Source organism: Python bivittatus, unplaced genomic scaffold (genome assembly GCF_059951505.1).
Source record: "Python bivittatus isolate LINGU-HERP-01145 unplaced genomic scaffold, Pbiv_v1 ctg000700_np1212, whole genome shotgun sequence".
NCBI classification, from domain to species: domain Eukaryota; kingdom Metazoa; phylum Chordata; class Lepidosauria; order Squamata; family Pythonidae; genus Python; species Python bivittatus.
Window position 1 is genome coordinate 309,749 of NW_028277098.1, and position 13,510 is coordinate 323,258.

At 39.7% G+C, this 13,510-nt stretch overlaps 1 protein-coding gene, 1 long non-coding RNA gene and 1 pseudogene across 8 annotated transcripts in view; 1 reads left to right on the top strand and 2 right to left on the bottom strand.

Moving 5' to 3' along the window:
• MTA1 (metastasis associated 1) overlaps positions 1-13,510 on the top strand; it is a 155,768-nt gene that overhangs the window by 131,169 nt on the left and 11,089 nt on the right. Inside the window, exon 20 of one of the 6 annotated variants that reach the window (XM_088153133.1) lies at positions 9,541-9,625. The exons of the other annotated variants lie outside the window; for them this stretch is intronic. Within the exon in view, the coding sequence (XP_088009259.1) occupies positions 9,541-9,622 (82 nt within the window). The 3' untranslated portion in view covers positions 9,623-9,625. The remainder of the gene's footprint in view (positions 1-9,540; positions 9,626-13,510) is intronic. 6 annotated transcript variants of the gene reach the window in all.
• The window catches only part of LOC148214112 (uncharacterized), a 70,224-nt gene that overhangs the window by 13,395 nt on the left and 43,319 nt on the right, over positions 1-13,510 (bottom strand). The gene's annotated exons all lie outside the window — the stretch shown is intronic.
• On the bottom strand, positions 9,822-12,026 carry LOC148214113 (uncharacterized; annotated as a pseudogene).

Genomic DNA, 13,510 nt, shown 5'->3' on the forward strand with positions numbered 1-13,510 from the left:
GCGGTTCTGGAGGGAGTTCCTGAAGCGGGTGGGGACGAAACAAGCCCTTTCTTCCGCGGCGCATCCGCAGACGGACGGAGCCACGGAACGCCTGAACGGGGGGCTCGAACAGTACCTGCGCTGCTACGTGGGGCACCAACAGGACGATTGGGCGGAGCTACTACCATTCGCGGAAGTGGCATACAACAACGCCGTCCACAAGAGTACCGGGTTCTCTCCGTTCAAAGTAGCCACCGGGAGAGACTTCGTCCCCATGCCGGAGTTGCCTCAGCCGGAATCCCAGATCAACTCCCTGGACGCCTGGTTCGCCCAAATCGACGCGACCCGGCGAGCGGCGCACGCGGCATTGCAAAGAGCCAAAGCCGACTACAAGAAACACGCGGACCGCAAGAGGCTCCCCGAGGAGCAGTGGAAAGTGGGGGACCAGGTGTATCTGTCAACCAAAAACCTAAAGACGCACCAGGCATCGAAAAAACTCAGCCCGACGTTTGTGGGGCCGTTCCCCATTGCAGAGGTCATCAATCCAGTAACCGTCAGGCTGACGCTCCCGAAAAGCCTCGGGAAGATCCACCCGGTGTTCCATTGCAGCCTGCTAAAGCTGCACCAGCCGGGGAACGCCTGGCACAAGACAGAGGGAGTGCCACCACCCATCATGGTCGGGGGGGAGCAGCATTTCGAGATCAACCAGATACTGGACGCCCGGAGGCACAAGGGGCAGACCCAGCTCCTAGTGCAATGGAAACATTTTCCCAAGTCCCACAGCGAATGGGTGAGTAAAACCCACATAAGGGCACCGGACCTAGTGCGGGACTTTTACAAAAAATACCCCGGGAAGCCGAAATAGAGCCGGGGGGGTGGAATTGTCTTCAGGGGGGCGGTATGTCAGGTTCGGTCAGCACGGGGCTTCAGGGAAGCACGGGGCTTCAGGGAAGCTCGCAGCCAGACCACGCGGAATCCACCGGCGGTAGCTAGCGGGGAAAAGAGGAACTGAAAGCGCCGCTAATTAACGGGCCACCTGCGCCCAGCCAAACAGGAAAACCGCAGCGGAAGCTTTTAACTATAAACTGATAACGGCGCGAGCCATCAATGAACGGGGCCGCAGACAGCGAAACAAGATCGCAACGCAGCACAGAACCCGCGGGCTTGCACGTAACGGGGAGGAACCAACCCAGCCGGAGGGGGACTGGCAATCAAGGACAATGGACCCTGACCGATCCTGCCATCATGAACAATCAAGGGGGATTATTGGGGGCCAATAATCCGCAGCTGCAACGTGATCGCGGGGCGGGAAAAAAGCGCGGGAAGGGGGGAATATAACAAGTGATGCAATTGTACCAAGCCAGTCCTGGCTTTGCTTGTGACTACTACGTTACGCATGAGTAAACCTTCTTTGTGAACCACACGTGTCACGAGAGTTTCTCTGTCGAACGGGGCAAACCTTACATATTTTACCTTCTTCTCAATCTTAACCTGTTTTATTCATCAATTCTGTTTGATCTTGTATCTTCGTGTTTTTTGTCTTTTGTTTTGTCTTCCGTTTATTAATCTTGAAAGCTGCTAAGACCCCAAATTCTTTTAATTTACTCACTTTAATTCAATTCCCTTTAAGGAGTCTGCCAAAATCAAAACCAAATCGACTGCTAAAGCTCCTAACTTATATGATTCTTTTTTAATCTTTATGTCCATGATCCTCTCATCTTATCTTATATCAATTCAATATTTCAAGAACTAAAATAAACAAAAGAGGGGACAGTGGGGAACTTTGTCTTGTTCCTTTTTGTATCTGACATGGTTTAGTTAAATCGCCTCAATTTAAATTGTCAAAAGCCTTCTCTGCATCTAAAAGATCAATGCAGCTTGTTTTTCATTATGTTGTTCCAAATATTCCAAAATATCCAACACAGTTCTAAAATTGTCTTTCAACTGTCTTTTTGGTAAAAACCCACATTGATCCTCATGAATAAATTCTCGCAAAATTATTTTCAGTCTTTCAGCTAAAATCATTGTAAACAACTTATAGTCATTATTCAACAATGTTTTTTTTTTTTCTGCGCTCAGTCGTTACCGACTCTGCAGTGACTGCTTGGACGAGTCCTTGCAGTTTTCAAGGCAATTGTTTCGGAAGTGGTTTGCCAGAGCCTCCTTCCTAGAGCAGAGCCCAACTGGTGAGCACAGGAGGCGGGGTTTCTGTTGCTTCGCGCCCTTTTCGGGCGCGCACGGTTTTTCGCGCTTACCGGCAACTGCTCCCGACTCCTTTTTTGCAAGGCGCCGCCAGCATTTTTCCTCCCACCGGAGTGAGAGTACCCATTTATCTACTCACGTGAGTTTTCGAACTGTTGGGTTGACAGGAACTGGGGAGGAAACAGGAGCTCACCCTGTTGGTCTGTAATTCCTTGCAGTCAAGTCTTGTCTGTCTTTCTTTAGGTATTAATGTTATATTGGCCTCTTTTCAAGTCTCTGGAATGCTCTGGCAATAGAATTCATTGTATTTTGTAAGGGTTGTAAAAGTTAATCCTCAAAGCATTTATAATACAAACTTGATAGTCCATCTGGCCCAGGTATCTTTCCTGGTTTACTCTTTTTAATTGCTTCTGAAACTTCCTTTATCATTATAGGTCCATTCATAATTTGTCTTTGTTTTTCTGTAATCCTCAGTACATTTTGTTTTCTCAGATATTCATCTCTTTTCTCCAATGGAATATCATGTCCATACAAATTAGAGTAGTATTGATAAAATGTTTTTTGTATGGCCACATTATCCATTAATACAGTATCTCCGTCTTGTAATTTTAATATCATTCTCTTTTCTTTTTATTTTCGCAGTTTGTAAGCCAACCATTTCCCTGGTTTATTTGCAAATTCAAAATTTCTTTGCTTTGCATAATTCTATTTTATTTCCATTTCTCTTATTGTTAACATATATAACTGTTGCTGTAAAATCTTAATTTGTTGGGAGATATTTGTATTCCCTTGTGAGTGCTTTAATTCTTCTTCTTTTCTTTTAAACTCATCCAAAATATTTTGTATTTTCTCTTGCCTCTTCTTCTTAAGTTCAGAGTTATATGGTATCAGGTAACCCCTAATAAAGGCTTTGCTTGCATCCCAAACCATTCTGATGTCAGTACGTGTATTTAAATTATTTTCAAAAAATTCTTTTAATTTCTTTTTATAGTCCTCAACAATTTCATCTTTCTGTAACAACACTTCATTTAATCTCCATCTGAAAGAGTTAAATTTTCTTTTATAAACCAGACTCACAGGATTATGGTCTGAGAAAGTCTTTGTCAAAATCTCTACCTTAGGAATTTTAGTAGCCAAGTCTCTTGAAATCCAGATCTTTATTCTTGAAAAAGATCTGTGTTTTTCTGAAAAATTGGTGTACTCTCTTGAAGTACCATTCTTCTGACTCCATACATCAACTAACTCTAAATTGTCCATCAAATCAAAGAAAACTTTTGGCAATTTACCTTGAATAATTGTAATATTTTTTCTCAGAAGTCCTGAAAGTTGGGGAGAAACCACTCCATTCCAATCCCCCATCAGACACCAATTATCATAGGGAAAGTCCATTAATCTTTCCATAAATCGTTTATAAAAAGTCACTTTATCTTCATTTGGGGCATAAATTCCCAAGACCATAGTTTTAACCCCATATAATGTAAGTTCTACTCCAACAAATCTACCATGTCCATCAGTTAATACAAGTTCTGGGTATAGTTGAAGATTACTATACAGAGCAACTCCATTTCTCTTCTTAATATCTGCTGATATAAATACTTCACCCAAAGTTTTATAGGTCAAATATTTTATATCTTTTTCCCTGATATGAGTCTCTTGTAGGCAAATAATATCTTGCTTTAATTTTAATTAAATTAAAATTTAATTTAATTTAAAAATACTTTTTTCCTCTTCTGAGGAGCATTTGCTCCATTTATATTCCATGTTAAACATTTGTAATCCATACTCAGGCCAAAAATTTAGAAAAGTCCATGCCTGTAGCGCCTAGTTCAGTATTGTCTTTCGATTCCTGTTGCATCTGTTGTGGTTGTTGTCTAGATCCCTCTAAAAACCCCATTTCCATTCTTCCAATTCCCCTTTATATTTTTCTAAAAAAACTGTTGTGTACTGGACAGAATTCAGTCTAAATCTTTGCTGTTTGAAAGTAAAAATCACACCTTCCAATTTATCCCATTGAAATGGGATCTTTTTCTGTTTTAATTTTTCAGCCAAGAAGGAATATTCTTTTCTCTTATATAAAATTCTAATAGGAATCTCTTTCAAAACAATTATAACTGTATTGTCCATTTTCAGTCTTGTATTAAAATGTTGCTGCAGGATTTGATCCCTTGTCTGCTTTCTAACAAAATGCACCAAGATATCTCTATGGACATTCCTCATCCTGGCAAATCTGGAATTTATTCTATAAATCTTATCGATTTCCATCTCCATATCTTCCTCTTCTAAATGCAAAACAATTGCCAAAACATTAATAAGCCACTCTCTGATATTATCATCTGGAATCTCTGGAACAGCTCTAAATCTCAAACAGAATTCTTTCTCCCTCAATTCCAGTAAAGCCAGGTTATCCAATTCTCTTTCCATCTCTCTGCTTTGAACCTCAGACCTCTAAAATTTCCACTCTATTATTAATTTGTTTTACCTCTTCAGATATTTGTTTTACAGAATTTTCCATCTTTTTAACATCTTCTCTCATCCCTTCCCTTAGCTTTACAAATCTTGCATCCATTCTTTTTTCAAAGGTATCCAATTAATTTCCCATTTGCTCAAAAAAATTCTGAAGCATTATCTTGTGTAATTATTTTTTCTGTAAGTTGTTCTAGTGAGCCTCTTCTATCCTCTTTTGCAATTTTTCTAGTATTCATTTTAATCCAAAAGCAAAATAAGTCCCAATCCAGCAAAATAAAAAGACAAGCCTCTGCCTTTTCCCCCTTGTTTTCTTCTTGCTTCAATCATTTTCACTTTAGTAGCACTCAATAACTTTCACTACAACAAACACATTCTTCCCTGTTATCATGGGGTGTAGTTTCACCTCTAATATTTCTATCACTAGAATGGAGAAACAACTTTCAAAGTTAAATAGACATTCTGCTCCCTGTAGTTTTCCTATATTATGCTATTTATATCCTTTGTAAGGCGTTCTTACCAAAAAAAATGTGAACAGATGCTTTCTAACTTCTCAGCTAAAGAGAGAGAGATAGCTTCTTCCCTAAGAGCCTCAAAAGACAAGCCTGAGGAAAACAAAGATATATCTTTTTGAAAACCCATATATTCATACAGTATAATATACATACAGTATTTACATATATACATATATTTCTGAAGTCTACTGTATTCCCATCAGACTATCAAATTGTAGGTTCCCAACATACCTCAGAAAACATTACCAATCTAGGGCTCTTGTTTTGGCTTTATTGAACTTCCCTAACATTTCCCGAGATAATATTGGTGTTTTGGTTCTGTCAGGCTTCATTTACTTGGACAAGCCTCTAGTCCAGATTCAGACCTGATTCACAGACAACTGGTTGAATGAGCATCTATGAAAAACAGCATATGGAAATAATATCATGGAAAATAATATTCCTTTCTTGAGTGTATTAAGTAAGGATCAGAACTCTGTATTTTCTAAGACAATAATCAGTACATGTGTTTGATGTGGCCCAGTTGGTAGTATTCTGTCAACTCATAGTAACACAGGTACAATTCTACATCCACAGACACTCTTTTCAATAAGAAACAGCATATTAAAAGTATTTTCTCATACATGGATCCTCAGAAACTGAATAATTATCTAGATTGCTTGTTGGATAGCAAAGAGGATACAGTAGGTTCCACTCTTAAGAACAGGATCCTATTTATGACAAATAATTGTTATATTATTATAATGTAATATGTTATTACGTTATAACATTATTATAAAACAATAATATATTAACATATATGTTTATGATTTTTCTGTGTTACACACGGTGCTCCCAGGTTCGGCTTATGGTCACTCACTCACACACAGCCTGTTGAGGCACATGGATCTTGTCAGCCCCCCTTGCTTTCTACCTGGGCTTTCCAGATAGGTGCGGCTAGAGCAGACAAGACACATAGCCCTGGTCAATAGTCAATAATGAAGGATACACAGAAATTACTTCCAAACGAACTCTGAGGCACAAGAGGTTCTTTGTAATACAAGGAGACCCAGTGAATTTAAAGTAACAGCAAAACTTTACTGGCTGCAAGGTATATTTGCTCTTTCTCATATACATACACACGCTCATCCACACTTACCCATGTCCTTCCCAACAAGGCTGCCAGGCACTAGCTAGAGGGATAGAAGCCGCCAAATCTGGATCCAAAGATGACTCAGATGACTCAGCTCAGATGACTCAGAGTGGGCAGGCTTTGGGACCCCTTTTATCCCCAAAAGTCTTTGCTTGGTTGATTTACAAGTTGATGGGATTGGAGTGAGGGTTTCCATGTGCTCAGGCCCAACTTCTTTTGTCTGGCTCAGGTCCTTTGTTTCCTTAACAACTTGCTTCCTTCTTATCTATCTCCCTGAAGGGATCTCATAGACAAGTTTCCTGGCTTTTGTCCTCTCTGCTTACAAGGTTTACCACATTCAGCTCTAATGAAACTCTCGTGACACGCAGGTTCAGCAAAAGAAGTTTACTAGAGTGTAACGTAGGTAGATACAAACAAAGCTTGGCTTGGCACAGATTACATAGTGTTTTATAGGTTCCCCGTTCCCGCGCTTTCCCCGTTGCCTAGTTACTGATTACCCGCAGTAATCCCCCCTCGCACAAATGGCAGATTCAGTCCGGTTCTTTTGTCCTCTTGATTTCTGCCTATTGTTTGTGTGGTTGTTGTGTTTGTTAGGCTTTCCTTCTGCAGGTAAAGCCGGGAATTCTTAATTGCGCGCTGATTGCTGCGCTTCCAAGCCGCTGCGGTTCCCTTTGTCTGAGGCGCTTGAGGGAAGCCGGCAGTGATACAATGTATCTGCTCTCCACGGAGTGATACAATGTATCTGCTCTCCACAGAGTTAGCTGTAATTAACTCACGGTTTGGCTGACTTCCCCTTTTTCGCTGCTTGCGCCTGGGGTGGTGAAATTGACTAGGTGAAACTGAGCAGTGGTGTTCACTGTGCCGTGCCGGCTGAATCTGACATACCGCCCCCCTGAAGAGAGATCCCCCCCTACATTGGTTTCCCGGGGTGCCTTTTGTAAAAGTCTCTGACCAGTTTGGGTGCCCTGACGTGGGATTTGCTTACCCACTCACTGTATGCTTTTGGGAAGTGTTTCCACTGCACCAACAGCTGGATCTGGCCCCTGTGCTTCCTGGCACAGATCCTTTGGACAGATGAGACCAAAGTGAAGATGTTTGGCCATAATCCACAGTGCCACGTTTGGCGAAAACCAAACACAGGAAATCAGCACAAACGTCTCATACCAACCGTCAAGCACGGTGGTGGAGGGGTGATGATTTGGGCTTGTTTTGCAGCCACAGGACCTGGGCACCTTGAAGTCATTGAGCCGACCATGAACTGTATGCCAAAATGTCAGGTCTACAATGTTCAAGCCCCAATACAGACAAATCTCTTGAAATCCAAAGCAGATTCAAAATCGACTTCAGTATACCATAGCATTTACTATACTAATAAGGCAGTCCTCTAGTTGATATATATCTTGATTGCTGCGGATTCTGACACAAAGTATTCTAGAGTCAAATGTGAGGCCATCTGTCTGGCAGCTAAAGCTTGGCCGACATTGGGTCATATAACAGGACAATGATCCCAAACACACCAGCAAATCTACAAAAGAATGGCTGAAAAAGAAAAGAATCAAGGTGTTGCAATGGCCCAGTAAAAGTCCAGACCTCAACCCAATTGAAATGCTGTGGCAGGACATCAAGAGAGCTGTGCATAAACAAATGCCCGCAAACCTCAATGAACTGAAGCAATGCTGTAAAGAAGAGTGGGCCAAAATTCCTCCACAACAATGTGAGAGAGACTGATAAAGTCATACAGAAAACAATTACTTCAAGTTATTGCTGCTAAAAGTGGTTCTACAAGCTATTGAATCATAAGGTGTACTTAATTTTTCACACATGGCTTCTCCATTTTGGCTTTCTTTTTGTAAAATAAATGATGACATGATGTAATATGTCATGTGTTCTTGTTCATCTGAGGTTGTATTTACCTACTTTTGAGAACTGCTAAGGACCAGATTATTTTTATTATGTCCTGATAGTAAAACCATAGAACTCAAAGAGGGTGTACTTTCTTTTTCACATGACTGTATATGCAAGGTGTGTTATCACCCTTTAATCATCATCCTATATTTTACCTTCCTTGTGTTCAGTTTTTTTGTGAAAGAATTAATCCATTTAGACAGAGAAAATCTGAATTAAAAGTGCAAATCACCAAAGGCTATGGATGCTCCTCTAAATTCAGTATGCACATAGGTGTTTCACACATTGGCGTGCCTTTTTATTTCAGAATTGCAGAATTTGAAATTACCAGTAAAATTGCAGTTTTGAAACTACCTCTGTATTTCACTTCTATCTTGTGATAGAAGTGCAAAAGGCAGCTCACATTTAGACAGTGCCTAAGAGAGCATATCTGCTAATACACATGGACAACTACTTAGCCATTGCAGATGTATATAAGTAAGGACACACAAAATCATATTTTTCCTATAATGAAAATGTCTCTGAACTGATGTTGCTAAGAGCACAATGTAAGTTATCCAAGAAGATTATGGACTAGCCCACTCAGCAAACTGCGGAAGATACCTGCAATATACAGAGTGATTTGGCTATCATCAAGCTGGTCCTTCTGTCATCTCATCTGATTCAGAAGTTTCTGCACATATTTGAGGAGCATGTGTTAGAGGCTATCCTAATAACATTTCTATGGATGCCTTGGTTTCCAAAACTATTCCAGCTGTAATTCTGCAGAAATTCAAAAATTACAATGAATTTAGGCCTGTTATCATGGCTGAATCCTTGATCATTGGCCAGGCTTTCTCCAGTTAAAAGCTTGGAGACAGGGTTAACAAATGCTCTTTTCTTAGTTTTCTTGTCATGTAGAAGTGGTCAATAGAAAAACTATTCATGCCCTGAGGAGTTCAGCCACATGCCACCCAGGGTAATAAACCTGCTTTCCTGCATCCTGAAGGAGACTTTTTTTTTTTTTGATAAGGCATCCTAAATTTTTGAGAAAGCCCAGAAAATAGATTACAACTGATATTCATGGATGTCTCAAAGGAAGATTATCTAATTATCTATATTACATGATATAATTGCTCTGTTGATTCAGAAGTCCACATTTCATTAACAGAATTGGGGATTGAGGGATAGCTACTTTCTTGGGTCATTTTCAAGGATGGATCTTGTTCTCATGAAGATAGAGAGTGGCTCTAGCTTCACCCAAGAGGAGATGCTTTCCCAGAAGGGTGCAGTTTGGCTTCTCTTAAAATATGAAATTACAATAAATCAAAATTTCCCTTTCTCTTCTTTTCTTCTGACCTACAGACTTGGTGCTGTTCTGGTGCCTGGCCCTGGTTGGGAACTGGATACAGGAGAGGAAACAGAAATTAAATCTGAACAAGACTGATCGGTAGGTCTTGTGACTTGGAGAGGATTGGGATTCCCATCATTGATGGAATTCAGTTCCCTCTGGTCATTCAAGTTATCAGCCTTGGGATGCTCCTGTATTTATCCTATAGAGGCTTTGACAAAACCAGGAGTATTTTCTACCAAGTCTGATTGGAGACAAAGCCTTCTCTCACAGATGTTGGCTCAGCAGCCATCATTTATGCTTCCATAATTCTAATACTGAAGTTCATGTTAAGGAGAGCTACTGTTAATGACAGTTGGTTTCTACTGGTACAAAACACTGCAGCCCCACCTAACTGGGATAGTCCAAACTACTTAAAACAAAGGCAGAAGCTACCTACTACTTCAATATCTTCATTATCAAATGTAAGGCTGATTGTTATATCTGTTGTCAATAGTTGGGTCTTTTTTATATTTAATTTTAGTCCCATTTTTTCACTACACTCCTTGACTTTTATTCCTAGACCTTGTAGATCCTTTGCATTTTTAGCTATCAGAGTAGTGTAATCAGCATAGCACAGGTTACTGATGTTTCTTCTTCCAGTTTTGTTCATCTTCTTCCAATCTAGCTTCCCTTAATATTTATTCAGGTTGAATAAATAAGGGAAGAGTATACAGCCTTGTCTCACTCCTTTACAACCCAGAGCTGTTTCACCATGTTCTGTCTGTACAGTGGCTTCCTGACCTGTATATAGGTTTCCCATGAGTGCAATGAGATGTTCTGAAATTCCCATTTTTCTAATTACATTCCATAGTTTGACATGATCAGCACAATCAAAAGCCTTTCTATAATCAATGAAGCACACAGTGACTTCTTTTTGGTGTTCTTTGGCTTTCTCATTTATCCAATGTGCATCAGCAATAATGTCTTGTGTTCCTTGGCCTTTTCTAAAGCCAGCTTGAACATCTGACATCTCTTTTTCCATATAGGGCTCTAATCTGCATTGGATGATCCTAAGATTTATTTTGCTAGCATGTGAAATTATGGATATAGTATGATAGTTTGCATTTTCTGTTAAGTGTCTTTTTTTTGGTATTGGAATGTTGACCACTGTGTCATTCTCCAGATTTGCTGGCATAGCTTAGTTAGAACCTTTACTGACTGATTCTTCTTCTGTTGCTTGACTTATTATTATTATATACACAACAACATGAAATCACAGCTACCAGTTCTTTAGCTGGTATTGGCCTTCATTTGCATCAATTTCTTCCCAAGAACCTAGGATGTTGTAATGTATCAGTGTAGTATATGAGTATATGTGCAGATCCAAGCAGTGTGGCATTTTGTAATTGACAAATGGAAATTTTATCAATGTGCAGATTTTCTAAGTGCTGACCAATGTTTTTTGGTATGGCACCCAGTGTGCCGATAACCACTGGGACCACCACAGCTGTTTTATACCATAATCTTTCAACTTCAATTTTCAGTTCTTGATACTTTGTGATCTTCTCCAATTCTTTGTCTTCTATTCTACTATCCACTGGTATTGCCACATCAATTATCCACACTTTCTTCTTTTCAACCACAGTTAAATCTGGTGTGTATTTGGAAATCCCACAATATTTTAACATGCTCATTTCCGACTACTTTTTCAACTATATGTTCCCACCAATTTTTCATTACTGGCACATAATAATTTTTACAGGTATTTCAGTGAATCATTTTGGCAACTGTGTTATGTCATTATTTATAATCAGTTTGTACAATCTTCTTGCACGAGATGAATATATGATCATCTGTTTTTTCTGCTTCTTTGCACAGTCTGCACTTTGAATTATTTGATGATTTTTCAATTCTGGCCTTGATTGCTTTAATTCGAATAGCTTGCTGTTGAGCAGCCAAAATCAAGCCTTCAGTTTCTTTTCTTAGTGCTCCAGTTGTGAGCCGTTGCCAGGTTTTATATTTATCCACTTTCCCCTTGATCTTTTGTAGAAATTGACCATGTAATGCTTTTCCTTGCCAGCATTCTGTTCTTGTTTTTATTACATTATTTTGATATTCATGTTTTGTTTCCTGTACATTCAGTAAGTTCCAATTTTTAACTTGCATCAGTGCTTGTTCTTTGCTGTCTTTCACATAATCAGCCAATGCATGCTTTTCTTCTTTGACAGTTTGTTTGACTTGAAGTAAACTTCTGCCTCCATTTCTGTGGGGCAGGTACAATCTATCAGTATCACTACAGGGATGTAATGCATAGTGAATAGTCATTAGTTTTCTTGTTTTTTGGTCCAAACTGTCCAGTTCAGCTTATGTCTAGTAATTATTCCTGCAGTGTATCATATAACAAGTATGGCCCAGGTATAGATAGCTTTGATGGTGTTTCCACCATTCAATTTTGCCTTTAGCAATTTTCTCACTCTTTGGATATATTCTTTACTGATAACATTTTTAATTTGTCCATGCTTGATGTTATCCAACTGTAAAATGCCATATTTTTATTGTTGGTCACATAGCCAGATGTTTAGACTGGATTTGGAATTTTATCCACCTATCGAGTCCTTCCCAAGGACCTGGGATTGGCAGATGTTGTTGTTTGATGGTGTTAAAGGTATCATCACAGGATGTAAGCTGTTCCAAGTAAAGCTGGTTTTGCAACTGACTGATGGTGATTTTGTCAGTGCCAATGGTCTTCAAGTGGTACTCCAGATGCTTTGGAACTGGGTTGGGCTGAGAAAGATGGACTGGCCCAAAGTCACCCAGCCAGCCTAAGGGAGGCCTAGAACTCATAGTCTCCTGGTTTCTAGGCCAGCGCCTTAACCACTACGCCAAACTGGCTGTTCTCTGTGGGCATTTCTATGGGTATTCCATGAGTTCATGTAGTCTTCCAACTTGCTAATGACTGGAGTGCTTGTCTAACTTCTTCTAGCTTTTGTAAATAGGGAGTATCTTCTAAGGATGACATCTCTACTGCACAGTATTTCAGTATACTCCTTCCATCTTTGTTTGATCTTTGAATTGGTTACTATCTAATGCCTCACTGAAACCCTTTGTTAAGTTCCTTCCTGAGATTTTAGTGTTTCTTGGCTTTGGTTTCTTTTCTCTTTTTGGCAATGTCCATGTTTTGTTCTGACATCCAGTTTGCTTTCTTCTGTTTCTTCATATTTGGCAGTCTCTTTTCATATTAACAACTTCTTTAAGTTCATTCCACAGTTCTTCTGGTTCTCTCTCAGTGAGGTTCACGACTTCAAAGTGATTCCTGATGTACTGTTTGAAAATGATGGAAGATCATATTGTGGAAACTGGTTGGCTTTCTCCTTCTTTAGCTTAACTGGAAACTTGCACGTGAGCAGTTCATGATCTGTTCCACAGTCAGTACCTGGCCATGTCTTTGATGCTATAATTGAGCTCCTTCACTTCTTTTTAGCAATAATATAGTCAGTTTGATTTGCACTCCATCTGGTGATGTCCATGTATAGAGGCATCATTTTAGTTGCTTGAAGATAGTGTTATCTATAAAGAAATAATTACAGCAGCAGAAATTGATAATCTCCTGCTTCCGCTTGATTTCCTAAGACAGACAATCCAACTACATTTTCCTCTTTAATGTTTCCAACTTTGGCATTCCAATCACAAGCAGCACATCTTGTTTGCATGTTCTGTTGATTTCAAACTGAACTTTATCATAAAACTCCTTTTCTTCTGCATTGGTGATTGGAGCATAAACTTGAATGATTGTCATATTAAAGGGTTGACCACAAAGTCTAATCAGTATTACTCAGTCATTGATTGCATTGTAGCCAAGTAGTGTTCTTACTATACCCTTCCTAACTATAAAAACAACACTTCTCCTTTGTTTTTCATGTCCTGAGTAATAAATAGTGTGATCTCCTGACCAAAAGTGTCCAATCCAGGCCATCTCAATTCCCTGATGCCTAAGATGTCAAC